The sequence below is a fragment of the Conger conger genome, chromosome 10 (assembly GCF_963514075.1).
Source record: "Conger conger chromosome 10, fConCon1.1, whole genome shotgun sequence".
Taxonomy (NCBI): domain Eukaryota; kingdom Metazoa; phylum Chordata; class Actinopteri; order Anguilliformes; family Congridae; genus Conger; species Conger conger.
The window spans coordinates 18,391,908-18,411,862 of NC_083769.1; the positions used below are offsets into that span (position 1 = coordinate 18,391,908).

Below are 19,955 nucleotides of genomic sequence, written 5' to 3' on the forward strand. Positions count from 1 at the left end.
TAAAAACTATGTAGCTTTAGTTGCATTTCACTTGTCCAATAGTATTAATTATTTGCATATGTGCAGCACATAAAATCAATGGAACAGATCCTGCAGCTGTACCGGCCAATTCCAAAATAAAAGAAAAAGATTTCTGCCCTCCTGGGCCTTGTTGCTTGGCAACATCACCCGTTTAAGGTCCCTGGGTCAGAAGCGGGTCACGGTAAGACACACTTGGGCTTAAGTGAGGGGGCGAAATCTACTGCAGAAATGTTCTTCTCCGAGTCCCTATTCTGCACATGCCAAATAATGTCCCCTCCTTTACGCGAATACCGTGAGGAAAGAGCACATTCTTTGGCAGAATTTTATTAATGGAATTCAATCTTGTAAACATGATGCAATAAAAAAATATTCTGAATCAAGAACTTTTACAGTTAATTTATCAAAACATTCCCAACCTGGAGAAAGTCAGTAAAAAAATGTAAAATTGCCACAGAAGATTTAGTTTAAAAACAGTTGTGAAATAACATTTAAATCCATATCCCCGATTTCCTTATTACAAATTTCACCCATTTCCTTATTACACATTTCACCAATTTCCTTATGATACATTTCACCCATTTCCATTATAAATCTGTTTAGTCAGAGCGCATGCCTGATACAGTACACAATGCACAAAATGTACCATAAACACAGTTTATGTCCCATAACTGTGATACATCTAATTGCAAATAGCTTTTCCATTTAGTGTGACTACCAGAAATGAATGCTGATTGTTTTCACACAGTAAAATGTCCACAGTCAATTCAATTCTTACGGAGTATATGAGGCCAAGAATCCTCTGTAAGACTTAATTTCACATGGAACATTTTACTGTGCAATGTCTTAAACACCTTAAAGATCATTCATTCCCCCAAAAGCAAAACACATGCAAAGCAAAAAGCTGCAATGCTCAGAAAACAATGGCCTAACGTATAATTTGAAAATAAAGTTAATTGCTAATCGTGAGCAGGAGTTTTCCTCACATGATATTTAGTGGTTCTCCCCTCCCTCTTACTCACCCATCTTTATAAGCTAAACAAGGATTTTTGTCAAAAGTGAGGCTCAACATTTTTCTAGTAAACCTCCAACCTTTCATTACAGCAAAAAGTACAATCCATATTTTAATCCACAATGACATTCTTTGATAAAAACACACTTTTGTACCAGGGATATTGTTTCTGAAATGAAAATTGTTTGAACACTATACATGTTTCCATGTAAATTACAAGATTCAATCTGACCAAGTTCAGTTGGACACTGAAAATGAATACAGCACAGTGCATACAGAACAGACAGGGAGAGGAGTGGAGTCATGATTGTCCTTATAGGGACCCTGAGTGAAAGTTAGCTTAACATTGTCACAGAGCCAAATAGAGTCAGAATCTGTCACTGGGGCGGAGTCTGGAAGAAAAAACGTTTGCGTAGGAAGTTGAAGGATCCGGGCATCTGCTTGTAGAGGCCTTTTGCAGAAATTTGGGAGACCTCGCTGTTGACCTGGTAGAAAGAAATCATCACCATTTCAATTATGAAACACAGCACTACCAACAGCACATACAGAAAATGAAGGCATTAGTTGATCTGACTGATTAAAGTCCCGGGTTGCGGAAAAGAGACATCCATTCGGCATCACATTCATAGAAAGTTCTGACAATGTGGACTTAAGAGGGTAAATCTTTCAATAGACATTAAATATCCACTAGATAATAAAAAAAAGCTTGTTACAATTCAGAGGTTGTAATTATGGTTGAAAGGAAAACTGACACGTTCAGAGGGTCCCACTGAAGAACCAGTGGGCACAGACACTGGGAAGGCTTAAGAATGCAAATACGAAATGGAATTGAACTGTAGTTCATATACTGCAGTACTACAGTTTTCAAAGAATGTCTGCGTGTTTTAAATGTGTAGCCGCATGTTTTAAATGTGTAACAAGGCTTCATTGTTATTTCTTACAGTACAGGCTGGACTCTTTTGTTCGGCCATGTTGGCAAGTGAGAGTAAGTCACAACCCATGGCCAATCCATGCTGTATCTAGAATTCAGGTTTCCTCGACTGATCATCCAACACAATAAGGCGTTCATGTGAACCGTTCACGTGGACCGTACAGCAGCACTTGACAGCAGGCTGATCGAGGAAGTGATAAACACTCACCAGCGTCAGCATGGTGACCAGGTCGTTTGTCGCAGCGTTTTCCTCCAGGACGCGGTCCATGGTTTCCACATACCAGGAGCCCGTCATCGTGTCTCGCCAAGACACATACCCTGTACAAACACCAGCGAGGCAACAGACTCATCTCCACACACGTTCACACTCAAACTGTTTTCAGTGGCTTATAGAGAAAGACTGAGAACTACGCATGTAGCCTGGTCAAGCTTTTCCTTAGGTAAGTACGGTCCATTCTGTACGGACATTCACCTCAAACCAATTCAATTCAACACTCGAAATACTCTTGTAGTGAGCAGAATAAGAACCTAGTTACTTCATACAAGTAAATAATGTAAAACCTCAATAAAATAAAATAGTTATATTATGCATAAAGAAAACATGATTTTGGCTGAACAGCTGAGAGTCCTTAACAGCTGCCAGTTAAAGTTTCTGTGTGTTTTCTGCACTTGTTAAGGAAGTGAAAGACTGACTGCTGAAGTCAGCCTGGGACATATTTTCTCACACACATTTCGATCGAATGATTGCTCTTGGATATTGTATTCCAAAAAAATAACAAATATCATTCATATTCAATATTCAATATTCAAACATTTCTAAGAAATGTGCAGAATTATTGCATTTCCAGAAAATGTGTAGATTATGCATGCTATGTCCTCAAGAGGATGCAAGAAGGGCAAATTAGGCTAGGTTAACCCTTGGTTAACTGACTGACAATAATTTAGCAATGAAGAAAACACCTACCGGGTCATATCATAAGAAGAGTCTAGATTATGTGTCAACAGTCTAGGCCTGAGATACTGACATATGGCCCAGAAGTTCAATCATTTTGCTGGTTTGCCTGATAATCCAATAATGTCACTGACTAGTGGAAGGAAAACCAGCAGCACTACTTGGGTATGGATTAGGTATGTGTGGTCGAGATTGCAGTTTAACAATTAAAATCTCATTTTATAGTCTACATTGTGACATTGTGAAACTGTTGTTTCAGTTTGAAGTCTGACGATCTAACAGGCATGTCAATGTCAATGATTAGCGCTGCATTGTGTATTTACAGTGTTCCCTGTGCCCTACTAAGGAAAAGGCAGGCTCTGCTTCAACAGAAGTGTTGGGAATTCCCAGATATTCCTTCGCTTTCATGAGAGGACTTGTTACTTAACTAGAAGTGAGGCTTGAAAACCTGACTAGCTATGCACCAGTGGGGACAAAAGGCAAGAGTTTTATTGACACAAAACGTTCTATTTTCAATACAAACATAGAAAATGACATATTTGATCATTTGAAAACTATTTCCATTTCCTATTCAAGGAATATTTGAATATTGAATCAAAATCTGACAGCTCAAATACAGTCTCTCTCTCTCACACAGAAACAGATACCCACACACACTCTCTCTCTCTCACACACACAACACATGCACACACACACACACCTGGGAAGGTGGAGTAGGAAACCAGGATATCGCTGGGTGTGGGCAGCGTGGCCCGGGCGTCGACCTCATCTGAACAGCTGAGAGAGTCACTACTGGACGACACAGGAAGGGCATCCGTCTGGTCATCCACACCCCCTTCCTGGGGCGTGACCTCTTCGGGAGAGACCTCAAACCCAGTGTCCTTTTCACCTGCCATCACACACAGCTTCAGACCACAGGCCTACCACAATCCACTTTCACACTCTATCCCGTCTTATCTCAGACCGGTTTTATTTTGGGGACAAGCTGACACGAAATGATTGCAATAGAAAGTCTTTGACACTTAGTGTGTCGTCTTCTTATTGTCTAGCATTTTATCCATAGATATGAAAAATCTGTCTCATTTTAAAGACTGAGGTAAATTAAAGTTACACATTTAAGTGTCATCAGAATCATCCCCCCAAAAAATCTGAGATAAAAATAAATACGGTTGTATATTTTCTTACATTTTATACAGCTACAGACGGTAAAGCTAAGCGCACACAACACCCTTTTAAGCAAAGTTTGTACAGAACTTTTGAAAACATAGCATTAAATTTATTTCATGTTTACGGTTAATCCCATCAAATTAGAAGATTAGAAAAATCATACTGTATCAAGGTTAAAAAATGTTAACTGGTTTCTAAGGGATGTCAAACACTGAATGGGGTAAAATAGACTCCAAGCATAATATGAAGGTTAAACACTCAATAATCACCTTTGTCTGTTACCGTACTTAACAAACAATGCTGCTTTTTTCTTTTTATGCATAGTTACACTGCAAAAAAAGAAATCAGTCTTAACAAGTATTTTAGTCTTATTCAGTATTTAGACTTCTATTACTTTTTTGCTAAAAGAGACAAAATAACTGCAAATGAGGTGAAAGATTTCCCAATGGGCTGAGACAATTTCACTTGTCAAGCAAACAGCAACTTAAAACAAGCTAATATTTTCAACTTCAGAGAAAAAAAAAAAAGATATGAAGTCTTATTCCAAGACTAAAAATGCATGTTGAATAAACACACTTGCCTCCCCCGCAGGCCTGTATGAAGAAGAGCTTGGGCTTGCTCTGCAGGGTGGGGCAGTGCTGGCCGTTGAGGTAGTTGGTGATGTTCTGGATGGGGACCGAGGGCCCATCCACCCCGTGCACGGCCCCAGGGAAACGGCTGTGACTGGCCTGGGGACACAGAACCCAGAAGATTTTCATCAAACGCAGGGGGGAAAAAAACCTGTTAAAAGCGTCATGGTAAGCATTTCCCTAGCTCTGAAACTTGAGTGTTTGCAGGTAGACGGGTTTTTAAAAAGAATGCAACAAATAAGCAAATGAGGCTCCTTAGGGCCCGGGGCCAGCGATGTCCCGAACCACAGACCTCCCGTCTTTTCTGGGATTTTCATTTCCTGTAAAAATTGTGACATCTGAAAATCCCATCCTGCCCAGTGACTGCGGAACAGGAGGAGGGGGGTATGTCTACAGAGACGGTGTAGACTCGATGGTCAATTACAATGAAGAGAGTTCCTATGCAAGCAACAAACAGTCATTCCCAGAAATGACAAACACTGGCCACTAACAATGTGGCGTTAAGGGCCCTACAGCTGTGCGGAACTTACCGTGGCTACACCGGGGATTGAAACACCAACATTCTGGGTCCCTGTTATGTACCTTAGTCACTAGGCTAAAGGCTGCCCCAATATACTATACTCTGTGTCATCACTGCTCATAATATAAATAGCCTAAAATATATATATTTTTTTTTAACTATGGTGGTAATGTGCAGAAAATGTGTTCAACGACCTGAATGCTACATGTTTTATATTAACTGAACATTAGGGGTAATACCTCAGTGCCATGAGACAGGATGATCACCACACAGCAGTCATATTTTGAATGATCTTCCTTTGAGAGTCTTGAGAGTTCTTGCTTTATTTGCTGCATTGGACAAAAAAAACAAGGAGTTCACTTCCAGACACAAGAACTAAAAGCTGTACAAAACCAGTTTAATTTAACTGAGAATAGCCATGACAATATTCAATTAATCATATATCATTCAAAGAGATGCTAGGGTAGCCTGCCCTGTTACCATGATGTATGAGCTGACATTTACCCTTTGTTTGAGGTTTTTCTTGACAGTGACGACAAAGTTGAGGGACTTGAATCGTCTTTCCAGTCGGTCGCAATCTACATCTGACCCCTTACGACTACTCAGTTTAGACTCGGTTTCAAAATCCACATTGTTTATGATCAGGCAGAGCCCACATGGGTTGGCATCCATCTTGTAGTTCTGAAAGCACATTAGAGTAATCCTGTTTACATAAGACTTAATTGGATTTAATTGGAGTGGCCTCCTCTTAACTATGAGTAATTAACACCTCAGTGTGTGATACATCTTGGAAATTCATGGCTATACTGTATGTCAAATGTTGAACGGCATTTTCATGAGCATTAGTAAGGTATAGCTAGCTGGTTAGCAGTTTTGTAAAACCTGGCTCTGCTCAAACAAACAGACACACTCATTAGATAAGCTATTGAAAGTATGTTTCTGGTTATTACGCACTTTTCATTTTTAAGGTCATTTTTTCAGTGGTCCATAGAGGAAATCTTGCAACAGCTCTGGATGAATTCATAAGTAGATTGATAACAGGCACTAATTACTTTTTGACTGAAGAAGCCAATAAGAAGGCTACATTACCTGGATGCTGTCACTTCTAGGTCTTGGCCTAGGGGATATGTCTGGATCTGCAAAAACATGGGGTCGGGAAAAAGGACAACTTGAAACGTGCCACATTCCTGGAGGCTGGAGATTTTCATTAGTACTCAGTATTCAATAAATATGCAAATATACAGGTCTATACAGAGCTGCTGAGTGTCTCATCCTTCAGGCACTCGACTGTGTGGGCCGCACCGCATGACATCACATGTGGACTATGGCTGAGGACGGCTATAGCTGCTGCAAGTTAAGTGTCCTCATCCAGCTCAATGTCTATGGGAGCTTAGCTCCAGTGCATAATTGGCTGTAGTTGTTCCATGCATCATAGTGCTCCAGTTCACCCCTTCAGGAGCCCATAGACCAGCTCCACAAGCCACCCATGAAGCATCTCTATTTGTGTAAGATTAACTGGTGAACTATAACCACCCTCTTCCAAATTGTCAGAGGGGGTTACAGCAGTGAGCTTGTTCTCCACATACGGTATTGCATATGGGGAAAAAATTGGGGGTCACATAAAATTAACAGGACTAAAAAGGCAACTTGAATAACTGAAACTGGTATTCAAAAATAGGTCATCTCTGTATGACAGGACGTAAAAATACTGGCCTTGGGGTGTCACAAACAGTTTTTCAGTTCAATTAGGATGTACTGTCCATATTCATTGTAATGGTATGACAATTGACCACTTACATGGTGAAGGAAGAGGATCTGGTTTTGTGACATCTGGTAGAGGGGTGAAGTCACATTTGTCAGGTTTGTTACCACCCTTGGTATTGTCTGTCAGGAATGGTTCTACTGAAATAAGCAGACAAAAAAGGTTTTAAAAAAGTAACAAAAACAACAGTACTCTCTGTGCTTGACATCAGTGCCCCTGCAGCAATTACCTGACTCCATACCCCAGCTGTAAGAAGTCCTTAACCCCTTTTCAGGGCACAATATTTTAGAGAAGAGCTCAGACAGTGCCAGAACAGTACGGCTTCAGTTGACCGCCCTATGGACAGCATCACATGTCTTGCCCTTTCTCTGTAATTTTTAAGCCAAGTACGCTACATTAATGAGAAAGAGTGAAAGAGAAGAGACCTAGCACTCACCGAGTGGCACAGGCAGAACATTCGGCCGCACAGGCGGGGGCACAGGGGGGCTGGGCGAGTCCCCATTCTGCAGGAACTGCACTATGTGTCCCTGTCCGGTTTCCAGGAGACACTCCAGGAATGCTGGGAAGGCCCGGCTCCCACGCATCTCCAGGTCTTGCACCAGCCTCCTGGCCTGGTCCCGACGGGTGCCTGCAATCTGCATGTACAATATACAGTATTACATCCCTGTTTTTTTACTGTGTTACTTTTCTTAAGTATTCTAAAAAGCAGACACGGAGTGCGGTGACACTCATTCCCTACCTGAATTTCATCTATCATGTCCTGGTTAAAGATCCCTCTGGACAGCAGTCCATCATATAGAACTGACGGGTCCAACTTTGAGACAAGATTGGACCGATTGCTAAGAAGAATCCTCCTGTCTCTTGGGTCCATTCTGTGAATGGAAAGGAGAAGGACGTGATTAAGTAATCAAAGTCACTGTGGCAAAGTCAACCTAAGAGGAATCAGACAAGACTTAACATTGCACTGGCTTCCAGAATGTGAATTAGTTCAGTCCACAGCTTTTAATATTTGTTTTTAATTAGCTACTCAATTAAACTAACTTACACTACCAGGATCACAACAGTACACATCAAAGCCCAGCTAAGCCAGCTTGAAATTGAGCTGGTCAAGCTGGTCATAAGATGGTCTAGCTGGGTATGAGTTGGTCAACCAGCATAGCCAAGCTGGTCATAAAGCTGGTCCCACTGTATATGAGCTAGTCAACCAGCTAGTGCTGGTAGCTTGTCTGAGCTAATAGCATGGATTAGACGTTCAATACAGAGTAAGAGACTAAACCATGTCTCCAATGTTTAATAGTTCAGAATCTGGATTGGGCAGCTTGCCTGATAGTACATAGCTGCATAACGTGACTGTATATATATTTTTTTAAGTAAAATAAACTAATAAAAAAGCTCAGACAATATAAAACAACATATCTCAAGACTTCTTACAAATTAGCAAGACAGCAGGTAAACTGATTTCACAACTATAATTACTACCAGTTGATTTTGTATACTCTGTTAATTTAGCAAATGACTAGCAAGTAACGCAAACACTAACGTTAACCACTTTGTAAATGACTTGAAACAGGATACCGTACGTACTCATGTAGCTAATCTGCTGGTTATGTCGGTAGGTGATTAGATAGTGGTCGGTAACCAACAGCGACTGTTGACAATATGTTACATACAAAACTAACAACGAGAACAAAGCGACAACACTCACTTACATGTATAATTATAGTTATATGACCCCCAAAGCTAATTCTGTCCAAACAAAAATCGTCGCGAGTTTCCTTTCTGACATTACCTTATTTCCCTGCAGGTTTCATCAGTTTGACTCATTCGGGTTCACTTCCTTGTTATCGTAGTGAAGACACGCCCAGCGTCACTCAACGTAATGACGCTTAACTGTGACACACGGAGCGAATGCGGGGCAAACGGAATCAGCTGAATCGCCGGTCTATTTGTTATCACTGCGTCGAAGCACCTAGATACGATAAATATTTATGATTAAGGAGTTAAAATAAGACAGGGTAAAAACGCCTGTGGTATGGTGATCTGGACCGCCTGATCTACCGATTTTCTTGCGGTGCGTTTAAATCCATCATGCATGCGGTAGCTAGCTAGCTGGCCTGACGTTACTAACGTTACTCGGGATGGGAGGAATTCATACGTTTATACAGCTGGGGAATTAACCAGCGAGCTAATTGGCGACAGGCTAACACTGCACACTTCAGATTAACGTATTGGTAGTATAATAATTAAGAAGATCCGATAATCTCAGCTATTTTAATTCCGAAGGTCGCATGTGGACTAGGTTGGTTTCCCTTTACTCGATCAGTCAATCTAGCTAGCAAGGAAGCATCGATTATGATGTTGCCATTTTAGCTATACAAGCTCCAGTAACAGTCAAGAGCTTGCCAGATATCTTTCTAGATGCTTTAACAATATACATAGGACTTTATTTATCAGCTCCATATAGGGCGAATCTGAATGGGGGACGTTTTTAGGATGTATCATCGGTATTTATGTATTAACTTGTATGATATTAGCTAGTTGGTTGTGTTTGTTTTGTTGTGGCATTGTTAACGCTTTCTGATCACCTGCATATACCAGCTAAGGTTTTGTGGAAAAAGCTCCACATATTAAATAATTTCTCTGCTTTCCAGCCAAAAGATGAACGCCAGATCAAGGGGGTGGTGTATGTCTATATTGACGCTTTTCCTGCTTCTGTTGAACACGTCTGTGAAGTCTGCTTCCGAGATTGACCCTTACAAAGTTCTTGGAGTGACCAAGAGCAGTAGTCAAGCAGAAATCAAGAAAATGTACAAGCAGCTAGCTAAGGAATGGTGAGCTTCCATGTCCTGTACATTCACTCCACCTTTCTGTCTCACACCAGCCCTTTATTCTTGTTGGTGTCATTCATTAATTTTTATTTGTCTTACTCATGTGCTAAACCTGTAAATATACATTAGACAAGCCTTATCTACACCTTATTTTCTTCCTCTGAAGGCATCCGGACAAGAACAAAAATCCCGAGGCCGAGGATATGTTTATCAAGATTACCAAATCTTATGAGGTGACTTCCGTATTTATGAACGTGTTAACATCTAAATTAATGCTGAAGGTGTAACACTGAAGGTAGAACAGTCACATGCAACATCCACTCAATAAGATGGTGAAAAATGGTCTGGTTGATTGTCGGTTATCGGAAGCTGAATTATTTAAATGTCTCCCTGCAAATACCTCAGGTCTTATCCAACGAGGAGAAGAGGGCGAACTACGACCGTTATGGGCAGATCGATGAGAACCAGCAGTTCAGCCAGCAGCAGCAGGGCTACCGTCATTTCCACAATGGTTTCTACTTTGATGAGGCCTTCTTCCACTTCCCCTTCAACAATAAGGGAAGCCGTGACCCTGCGGACAGCAAGTATGCACTGCACTACAACCAGTATGTCAACGAAGTGGTACCAGACAGCTTCAGGCGGCCATATTTGATCAAGATCACGTCTGACTGGTGTTTCAGTTGCATCCACATTGAGCCAGTTTGGAAGGAGACGGTGCAAGAGCTGGAGGCTTTAGGTATGAAGGTTCATATTCATAAGGCATTCATTCAGTAAATACATTGCCTTTTCTTTTGAACTGTGTTTATAAAGTGAGTTGGTATCGTTGTCAATCTGGTTGAGAAGTTCGATTTTTTAAATTTACTGATTCTGGAAGGATTCTTGTAGGCTTACATTTGTGAGAGGGGAAAAATTGGTGAAAAGCAGTCCTGCATGCTTCATGAATACAGATGTTAATGCTTTACTGTGCTGGTCAGTGACAACTGCCTGTCCTTGACAGGGGTGGGCATTGGTGTCGTGGATGTTGGCTACGAGCGACGGTTGGCCAATCAACTGGGTGCTCACCGCACACCCTCCATATTAGGGGTGATCAACGGTAAAGTCACTTTCTTCCACTATGCTGTGGTCAGGGAACACCTGAAGCAGTTTGTTGAGGATTTGCTTCCACAGAGACTGGTAGAGAAGGTGAGTACATCAACAGAAGTGGCATTACTTTTACTCTTTATTGGATCACTTTTTTGATGGCTTTGAGTCAGCCCATAGTAACATACATCCTTAGCCTTGTGTTAGCCATTTCCTTTTTTGGGTTTTAACACACTAAATATTTTCTTTAGGTGACAGACAGGAATGACCTGCAGTTTTTGAACAGCTGGCATGAGCTAAACAAGCCCCATGTGCTGCTGTTTGACCAAGTGTCTGCGGTCCCTCTCCTGTTCAAGGTGAACATACTGGAGTCCAGTATCAGGCGTGAATCTGTTCAGCGGTCACTAACTCTGTTTAACAATCTTCTAATGTGTCCTGGCCCTCCTCAGCTGACCGCATTCGCCTACAAGGAATACGTGGAGTTTGGGTATGTGGACCAGGGCCTGTCGGAGACGGCAAACCTTCTGAAGCAGTTTAACATCAACACCTATGCCCCGACTATGCTTGTCTTTAAGGAGAACACAGACAAGCCAGCTGACATCATACAAGTATGGCTTTATTCCTTAACTACCATTTGAGGTTCTTCTCCCTCAACACCCATTGGTCCTTGGGTTGTTAATGACATATTTATTTGGAAGTGTTCTTTGAAGAGCCAGTAAAGCCACTAGAGAGAGTACATGTTGGTTTCTTCTGGTTGTGATTCAAGAGTAACCGAGATGCTTTTAGTTGCCACTCCATCCAGAACTTTAGTTGCATAATTAAATCCATAGTTAGAGCCAGTTAATGTAGCTGACGTGTACCTGCAATATTGTGGATGTGCTCAACAGTCTGATATCTGCAGACTATACCAGTGGCAGACCTGCAGAGGGACACATAATTAGTGTAGCGTCATCCAGGAAGGGAGGGATTCAGTTGACCAGGATGTCAGTAACCGTTGCCGGTCAGTTTGACATCCACGTACTGCTTGCGTAAGCTGTGCATAACGTGTCATGACTGCATTTTGAAAGATTGAAAACATGCTTGTCTGTGCTATTGATCGATGGCAGATGTGGAGCATGAGAGCGATTAGCATGAGAGCGATTAGCCATTTCAAAAAAAATAAATAAATTGAGACACTCTTAGGGTGTGGTTTACTGCCAATGGATTATGTAGTCTATTAATTCACTCCTTATTTCTTTGCTCTGAAAATCCTTGAACATTAAAGAAAGCTTATGCTCCTCCCAATATGCCATTATACAAAATATCAATTACCTTGATTGCTCCTTCAGGCCAAAGGGATGAAGAAGCAAATCATTGATGAGTTCATCTCCAATAACAAGTTCCTCCTCGCTCCTCGATTAGTCAACCAGAAACTGTTCGATGAGCTCTGTCCCGTGAAGCAGTTTCACCGGCGGAGGAAGTAAGGCACCCGTGTTTTTCACTTTCCTCCTTCTTTTCAAAGTTGCAGTGTATCTGTCTGTTTGCTATTTCCAAACAAAGACCAGTCCTAATGTTAAAATGATTTTGCTTCTAAAGCAAGTTAAAGAACTTGTAAAGGTTGACTGGTGGAAGATAAAGCATTAATTGCACTCTGTGTTATTTTGGTTACATTCTTTATAAACATGGGTTCAGTGAATGCTGAATGTAACGTACATGTTCCATACAGTGTCCTTTGACTGTCAGGTGTCTATATTACAGTCCACTTGCTGTGTAACAGGTACTGTGTGTTGCTGATCACTGGGGAAGAGGAGTCTTTCACTCCTGGGAACAAGGCCTTCCTCTCCTTGGCCTCCTCTAACACCAAGGAGGTCCTCAGGTTCACCTACGTCTACCAGAGGCAGCAGCAGTCCCTGTGCGAGGCCCTGCTGAAGACCCGAGACAGCACCCCACCTCAGGTCAGATCCCTGTGTTTATTTTGCGTAAATCTACCACCATGTTTATTTTTCCTCTCAAAGGGGAAACAAGGTTACGGCTGGTAGCTGCAGTAGTTTGGTAGCTTAGTGGTTGGAGCCTAACCCGCAACGGATGTTAACAGCTGATGGAATGTCCTTTTCAAATATGCAAGCGAGCGAGTGAGAGTGGTGGACATCAAAATGAAGAATCTTGCTCATTAGCTAACTCTGGCACATTTACATTGATGTGGAAACTGAAAATGTTGATTAATGTGCATTGCACCTAGTAAAAAAATAAAAAAATAAAGAATCAGTTCTATAAGAGGGTTGAATGAAACAAACTAAATGTGACCGTTTCATGCCCTCGGGTCCTGGGTAGCGGATGACATTTCTCATTACAAATAATCACCATATGTGAAATAATAAAAAAAGTTACATTCTCTTGAGATTTTCAAACAGATCACTTAAAACATGTGTACGTGTTTATTTATATATATATATATGTGTGTGTGTGTGTGTGTGTGTGTGTGTGTGTGTGTGTGTGTGTGTGTGTACAGGTGGTAATCCTGGAGAGGCGTAACGCAGCAGGGAAGGTGCTGTACAAGCATGTGATGGGGGGCTGGAACGGCAGTGAGGAGGACAAGCAGAAGCTTCTGGAAGAGCTAGAGGTCCTGCAGAAAGACCCCTCCATCCTTAACTATGACGCCACACTGCCGGAGCTCAACAACGAGCTGGCCTCTGTAAGTCTCCTCTCCTCTCCTCTCCTCTCCCACAGCTCTGTCGCTCTCTGGAGTCGTGTCCTATTTTATGCTCCCTGCAGGGGGGGCTGCTGCAGTGTTCAGACGGTCTGCTCAGTGAGACTGTTTATAGGAAGACTGTTCCCACCCTCTCTTCTGTCCCACTTTAACAGAAATCCAAATAGTAAAAGTAGGTTCCCTGGGTATTTAATATTAATGAGCTGACGATGCTGTGGTTAGTTATATAATGTGCTTTTGTGAGTCCTTTGAACTAAGCCTCACCACACAGTCGGCTGTTTGTATACCCTACAATGACCAGCATGCAGTGATGCATACATTATAACACACGCAAACTGTATGCAAGTGTTACATTTAAAATCAGCAGAATTTGTGAGTTCTTGCTGAGATTATAATTTGTCATGGATTTCATGCAGCATTGTCCTAGGATTTTTGCTGCCTGGAGTCAGAGCTTGTATCCTTGGATAACCTGTGTTTAGTTTATCCAGTGATTCAACCAATAGCAAGAGACAGTTCTCTCCTCTTAGGGAAAATCTGTCAGGAGCAGTCTGCTTTATCAGACAGGCTTGCTTAATGTCGGGTGTGTTCCTGAGAGATTCACAGCTCCAATATGCGTTGGAGTGAGGTTGGACCAAAATCGTGAGATTCTGTGATGGATTAGCATTGGTGCTAGAGCAAATTTCACTGGGAATTTCCTGGAGGTGAATTTTGTGCGGAAACAATTGCTGGGATATTGCATGGTGAGTGGGTACAAAAGCACGACGAAAATGCATGAAGATGCTAAATTCATAGGAAGACCGAAAGCTGAAATGGAAGTTATGTTTTGCTAAATAAAAAATAAAAAAATAATAATTGTTTCCTACCAGCTGGAATGTGAATAGAATATTGTTATTATTATAAGCATGGTGCTGTCCATTTCATAAATGCAAGTCAATAAATATTTTTTTCTGTATATATAAATGCAGATGTTTCTCATTCAGTGGATTTACACAGCCTACGATTACCTCACTCAAATCGGAGAGGATCTCCTGCACAATAACTGGTAGGTCTGTGGACTTGCTTTGCTCATATTTTGCAGTATATTTCCCCATACGGAAGTGCGACATAGTAGTTTTAGCATCTTGAAATTCATCTAGTAAATATCGAGGAGAATTATTGGATTACAAGCATTCAGTATGTGCGCCATGAATAAGTGGCAGTAAGAAGTCACCCATGTGACCCATCTGTTAACCAAGAATAGTTATCATTTTTTAAAAGCTGGTGGGCATGAATTATGAGGGAGCACTTAGATAGGCCTGTGCGTACTACTTTTAGAAGATTCAGATTGTATTAGTGCAGTAGGTTTTGCACATGGAAGTGCACTACTGTACATGTCTGTTTTCCATGTTCCTTGAAATGAAATATTTTTTGTTTAGGCGTGAAATGATGCCCCTGTTGTCTCTGTTATTTTCGGCGTTGTTCATCTTATTTGGTACAGTCATCATCCAGGCCTTCAGGTAAGTCTGAGATTTTGATTTTGGGAGTTGGCTGGGAGGGAGGATTTCCTGTCAAGTTATCCTACGGAAAATGTCCTAATTTTTTCACTGCTGGGGTCCGATTTCAGTGACTCTGGTGAAGACAAGGAGTCAAAACCAAAGGCAAAAGACGCTGCCAAGACTGAGAACGGGTCACCTGACCCTGCAAGCACATCAAGGTAGGGTGCAACTGCGAACTGTTATTCTGTGTTTATGACTTTAATCTTGCATGTGATGGAGTAGGGAATTTGGACTTTGCACACTTTCTTTAATCCTGGCCAGTTGCCCAATCGATCTTGCATTTGTGTTTTTGTAAGCTTTTTGTTTCATTGTATTAATCCAAAAGTACCTCATTTCTAACAGTTGGAGCACCTGTGCTCTAATTAAGCTTTACCACAAGGTATGGCAGCAAAAACAAAACAAAACAAAATATTTACATCGGTCAACAAGTGAACAACTATTTCAGTTTTGTGTGTTGAAATACAGGCAAATCCCTTACTGCATATGAAAGGAATGGGTGAGGTTTCTAAACCCCAAATGGATGCACCTGTCTGGGGATATTAATAACTCAGTGATTCTAACCAGTCAAAGTTTCTATTTCTGGAGTGCTTTTATTGGCTCATACATTTGATGTGATTTTTTATTTATTTATAGGATTAAGTGAGCCCCATTATGAAATGCAAAATGGTGGACTTTCCCATTGCTAACATGCAGTACGTTGTGAGTGGTATGGGAGTATGTGAAATGCCCCCATTGTTTCCACACATGTTGCAGTCGCCCTCCAAAGAAGAACTTTGTGGAGGTGACGGAGTTGACGGACATCACGTACACCAGCAACCTGGTGAAGCTGAGGCCGGGGCACATCAACGTGGTGCTCGTTCTCACCGACTCCTCCAAAAACATCCTGCTCAGCAAGTTTGCCAAGGAGGTGTACTCTTTCACTGGGTGAGCCTGTCTCATGTGTTCAGTTTGTGCGCATGTGTGGCCATGGTAAAAGGTACCCCTAAAGCTGATCCAAGATCAGCCACTCCCAAGTGACTTATGAGGATGGAGCCTGGCTTCAGGGCTGGTAATTTTAAAAAATGTAGTCGGCCAAGCAATCAATTTTGCCGTGTGCCCTGCTTTCGTGATGCATAAAATTACGTACAAACACATATGAAACTTAAGGAGCGTGACCTGCTGAAATCTTTAATTCCATATATTGATATATTTAAAGGGAGGTATACATTATATATAATTCAGCTTGTCCTTCATCAAGAATAATCATATTTGAAATCCATTTTTGAGCATTGAAATCAGCACTGTTTATAATTGTGGAAAAAAGTTAAGATAGGGCAAAATGGAGCTCTAGAACATAGGCAGCAGTGCTTGCAGTATGGACAGACTGTCTGGGCCAACTTTCCTTTGTTCTGCTGTGTTTTTGCTAGCAGTATCTGAGGGATAATGGATGGGCTAACTGACAGCAAGACTAATTGTCTCTTTGAGATGTTTGAGGTTGAACAAGGGTGGTAGGGTGTTTATTGACTGCTAAAATTTTATTTATTGGATTGTGCGTTTCACAGCTTTAGCTGTATTTGTTTACAAGACCGGGCGAGCCTGGTTGTAACTAAGGGGGAGTATGCATGGCAGAAACTATATGGGTTGACCCGGTCAGCACAGAAGTGGAACTGGACCCACTCTCACTTTTTTATTAAAAATGAAAATATTACTCATATAACACTCATATAACATTATAATGTTGGCTCTCTCATGAAACCAAAAGCGATGTTAAATATGTCTCCAATTTTTCCCATAGACTACATTTACGTCCTTCAGTGAGGCATATCCATCTCAGTAGGCTACTTGTAATACTACATTGTTAGAAAATGTGTTTAGTAGTTTTATGATTTTTTTGTTTGTGGTATGGCACTGTCTAGTAGCTTTGAGTGCATTTGTAAGAATCCCCCAAATACACCAAAAAGCGGAAGTATTTGAGAGGCAAAGGAGTAGTCTGACCAGGTGCCACTGGAACAGGGTTAATTCATTTTGTTCATGTTTATCTGACTCCAAAAGATAAGTTCAACTGCTCCTCTGTTCCAGCAGTTCAACAAAAGGAACTGAAAATGTCCGCCAATAGTGTGGCTCTATACTATTGCTATCTATTTGTATAGGCACAGACGTGCCTGTGGCCTGTATAGCCTACAATGATACACTTATGTATCTTGTGACGGCACTAGTGTATAGGCGAGTGACTACAGGGTGCAGGTATCCTAGGTTGTCTATGTCTGTTAGGAGCACAGCTGGATGCTGCATTACGTGTGGTTTATTTCTAAATGGTGTTTCAATATCTTTTTTCAGCAACCAGTGTACTACACCACCAATGACACCAAACTATTTCCCACAACATTAGCTATCTAAAGTATGTAGAAAACCCATGGTTTATACTGTGCTATTTGAACTCAACAGTTCTGGGAGCATTCCACTGAGGTGGCAGAATTGCAGAGCCATAGTCCTGTATTGACAAGCACTGTCTTTTCATCAAGCCTTGCTGACCCTGTGTCAACATGGTCAACACAGTCTGTTTCCTTTTGGGGGTCTGCAGAGAGGCACACTTATGTAAAATGCCCTACACATTGATCCCATTAGCTAAATCGGGAATATTGTGGAAACAAACTAGCCGGCAAATAAATACCATCTGCTTCACAGGATGAACGCCGTTTGTCTCTTGACTCACTTAACGCGGCTGAGTGAATGGACATTTTCTTAGTGGAGTTACCTCAGAATTCGGCTAGGGATAACGGTGTTCTTAACCTGGAGTTTCTAAGTCAGTTGAAGCTTCCCTGATGACTATGATCAGGAAAGGTAACAATATATTGGGACTTGCAGGTCTCAGTTATATACCTTAGCCGCTAGACTACAGGCTTACATTTTGGTCCTTACTCTTCATCCCTCAGGAGCCTGACCCTGCACTTCTCCTTCCTGAACGTGGACAAGCACAGCGAGTGGATGGAAGCTCTGCTGGAGGTGGCCCCAGAGGCCCTCCGGGCAGACGGAGACGATGACGAGGCCAGCCACAGGATGGACTACACAGGCTATGTGCTGGCTCTCAACGGCCACAAGAAGTACCTCTGCCTCTTCAGGCCTGTCTACACCGGCGAGGACCCGGATGCCAAGTCCTCCGAGGAGGAAGGGGGCGCCGGCGGGGGGCGGTCCAGGTCCGGCTCCCGGGAGGACCAGCACCCCCGCAAGGCTGTGACCCGCTCCCGCTCCACCTCCACCCTCCAGATCCACCACAAACTGGACCGGCTAGGCCTGTGGATGGAGCGGCTGATGGAGGGAACCCTGCCCCGTTACTACATCCCTGCTTGGCCCAGCCTGGAGAAGATCACTGCCAACAAGTAGACCGTAGGTCAGGTGGTTGGAATCCCACACCGTATCTCACCCTACCCCCAGTTAAGCTACGGAAGCTTTAGGGCATCCCATCTAGAAGGCGAGAGGCTCTCGGAACTCTACAAGTTGTAGTTAGGAGGCTGGTTGGCACACTTCGCTCCTGGGATATCTTTGATGGAGATACTTTGGCCATGCAAATAGCTGGTCCCCCCTGCCCTGCCCGCTGGTGCCAATAGTGTGTCATCGCTTTACAGACCCTGTCTGAACTCCATCCGATCCTAATCCCCTCTCAGTGGTCTCCTCATAGCCTGTCGTTCTGTTGTGGGTCAGTCATAATAACTGCTGCCATATACACGTTTAGAATAACAACCTGAATCACTGTGAGTGTGAATAGCATTCTATGGCCCTCATCAACCTATACTGCCTGCATTTTAGAAATCAATCTCATTTGTTTTCAGCTGCATGTCTGATGAGTCAGATCTACATAACCAACACATGCCCCTGGCTATTTTCAGCTCTCAGTCAACTCCCCTCAACATTTCTCTTCCTTGCTTGTGTGAAGTAAGCCTTTTTGTTTCTAGCCGTATCTGTTTCTTGGTGCTTTTTACTAATTGGTGTCAAATAGTGTGCTCAGTACTAGGTCACATTACATACCTGCTTCCTTACGGTAAATGCATGTTCAAGATCTTTGCATTGTGTAAGATGCTTGGTTTGTTGTTGGTACTGCAGCGATTGAATATATTCCCAACAAACTGCATATTCTCTTCAACCCATAAAACCAGTTTGTGGGATGCAAATCTTATCACCAATAGCACTATGTAGCAGTGACGCCTCTTGAACTGACACTAGCGAAATGGTAATGTTTGATAATACGAGATTTTTCTGTAAATAGGTCTCCTATGGTTACTGATATGACAGTGATGCTTTATAATCACTGCACAAATTGTTAACAAAAGTGCTCGATTTGTAAATAATCAAAACTGACAGACAATTTTTGTATGTCACCGAGTCTTAGAAAACTGTTATGAGATTACACCATTATCTGGGCTGTGAATTCTAGAGGTTAATAAAGGTGAAATTTGTATTGTGTGCACTGGTATAAACAAGAAAGCACTAGTTCATAAGTCTTCCTCAGTGCTTTGCCATGTAAGTTGTGATGGCATTAGCGGGGCTCCTGGCCTTTCCTCTGTGACAGTCATCGAATACGATCCTTTCCCTTTTCAGTCGAGTGGCACAGCAGCTCTAAGGCTAGGGCACAGGGTTTGGACAAGCTGCTTTTTATGAAAGCAAATGTGTAAAGACCCAAAATCAGCAGGCATCCAATTCTGACCAGTGGCATTCCAAGCCCTTACTTGTGCCCTGTGCAAAAAAAAAAAAAATTGCTGTAAAATATCGTAACTTCCATCGAGTAAGTCTGAGAAGTTGCCAAGTTTGTCTTGTGTAGAGTGAAAAATATAGGCTACTGGTTTTTTAACAAAGATACGTGA

The 19,955-nt window shown here is 42.1% G+C and overlaps 2 protein-coding genes across 4 annotated transcripts; one reads left to right on the forward strand and one right to left on the reverse strand.

The window, feature by feature from the left end:
• Positions 1–329: 329 nt before the first annotated feature.
• On the reverse strand, positions 330–9,103 carry casp9 (caspase 9, apoptosis-related cysteine peptidase). Of its 3 annotated transcripts, none has more exons than XM_061256893.1 (11): positions 8,781–9,103; positions 7,731–7,863; positions 7,428–7,626; positions 7,027–7,128; positions 6,319–6,365; positions 5,734–5,910; positions 5,469–5,558; positions 4,661–4,808; positions 3,614–3,802; positions 2,170–2,279; positions 330–1,515 (listed from the first exon to the last, which is right to left on the reverse strand). In XM_061256893.1, exons 1-11 carry the CDS (start codon positions 8,813–8,815, stop codon positions 1,408–1,410), a joined length of 1,338 nt encoding a protein of 445 aa, XP_061112877.1. In that variant the 5' UTR covers positions 8,816–9,103; the 3' UTR covers positions 330–1,407. The 3 variants fall into 3 exon arrangements, with proteins under 3 accessions (XP_061112877.1, XP_061112876.1, XP_061112878.1); XM_061256892.1 differs by having other exon boundaries at positions 7,027–7,131; positions 8,781–9,101; XM_061256894.1 differs by having other exon boundaries at positions 7,027–7,131; positions 8,701–8,795.
• Positions 9,090–19,557, forward strand: dnajc16 (DnaJ (Hsp40) homolog, subfamily C, member 16). The gene is made up of 15 exons (XM_061256891.1): positions 9,090–9,290; positions 9,643–9,822; positions 9,986–10,052; positions 10,225–10,555; positions 10,817–11,001; positions 11,151–11,255; positions 11,349–11,507; positions 12,228–12,358; positions 12,656–12,833; positions 13,388–13,570; positions 14,551–14,627; positions 15,001–15,081; positions 15,189–15,278; positions 15,874–16,044; positions 18,033–19,557. The coding sequence occupies exons 1-15, from the start codon at positions 9,280–9,282 to the stop codon at positions 18,478–18,480; spliced, it is 2,397 nt and encodes a 798-aa protein (XP_061112875.1). The 5' UTR covers positions 9,090–9,279; the 3' UTR covers positions 18,481–19,557.
• Positions 19,558–19,955: the final 398 nt, after the last annotated feature.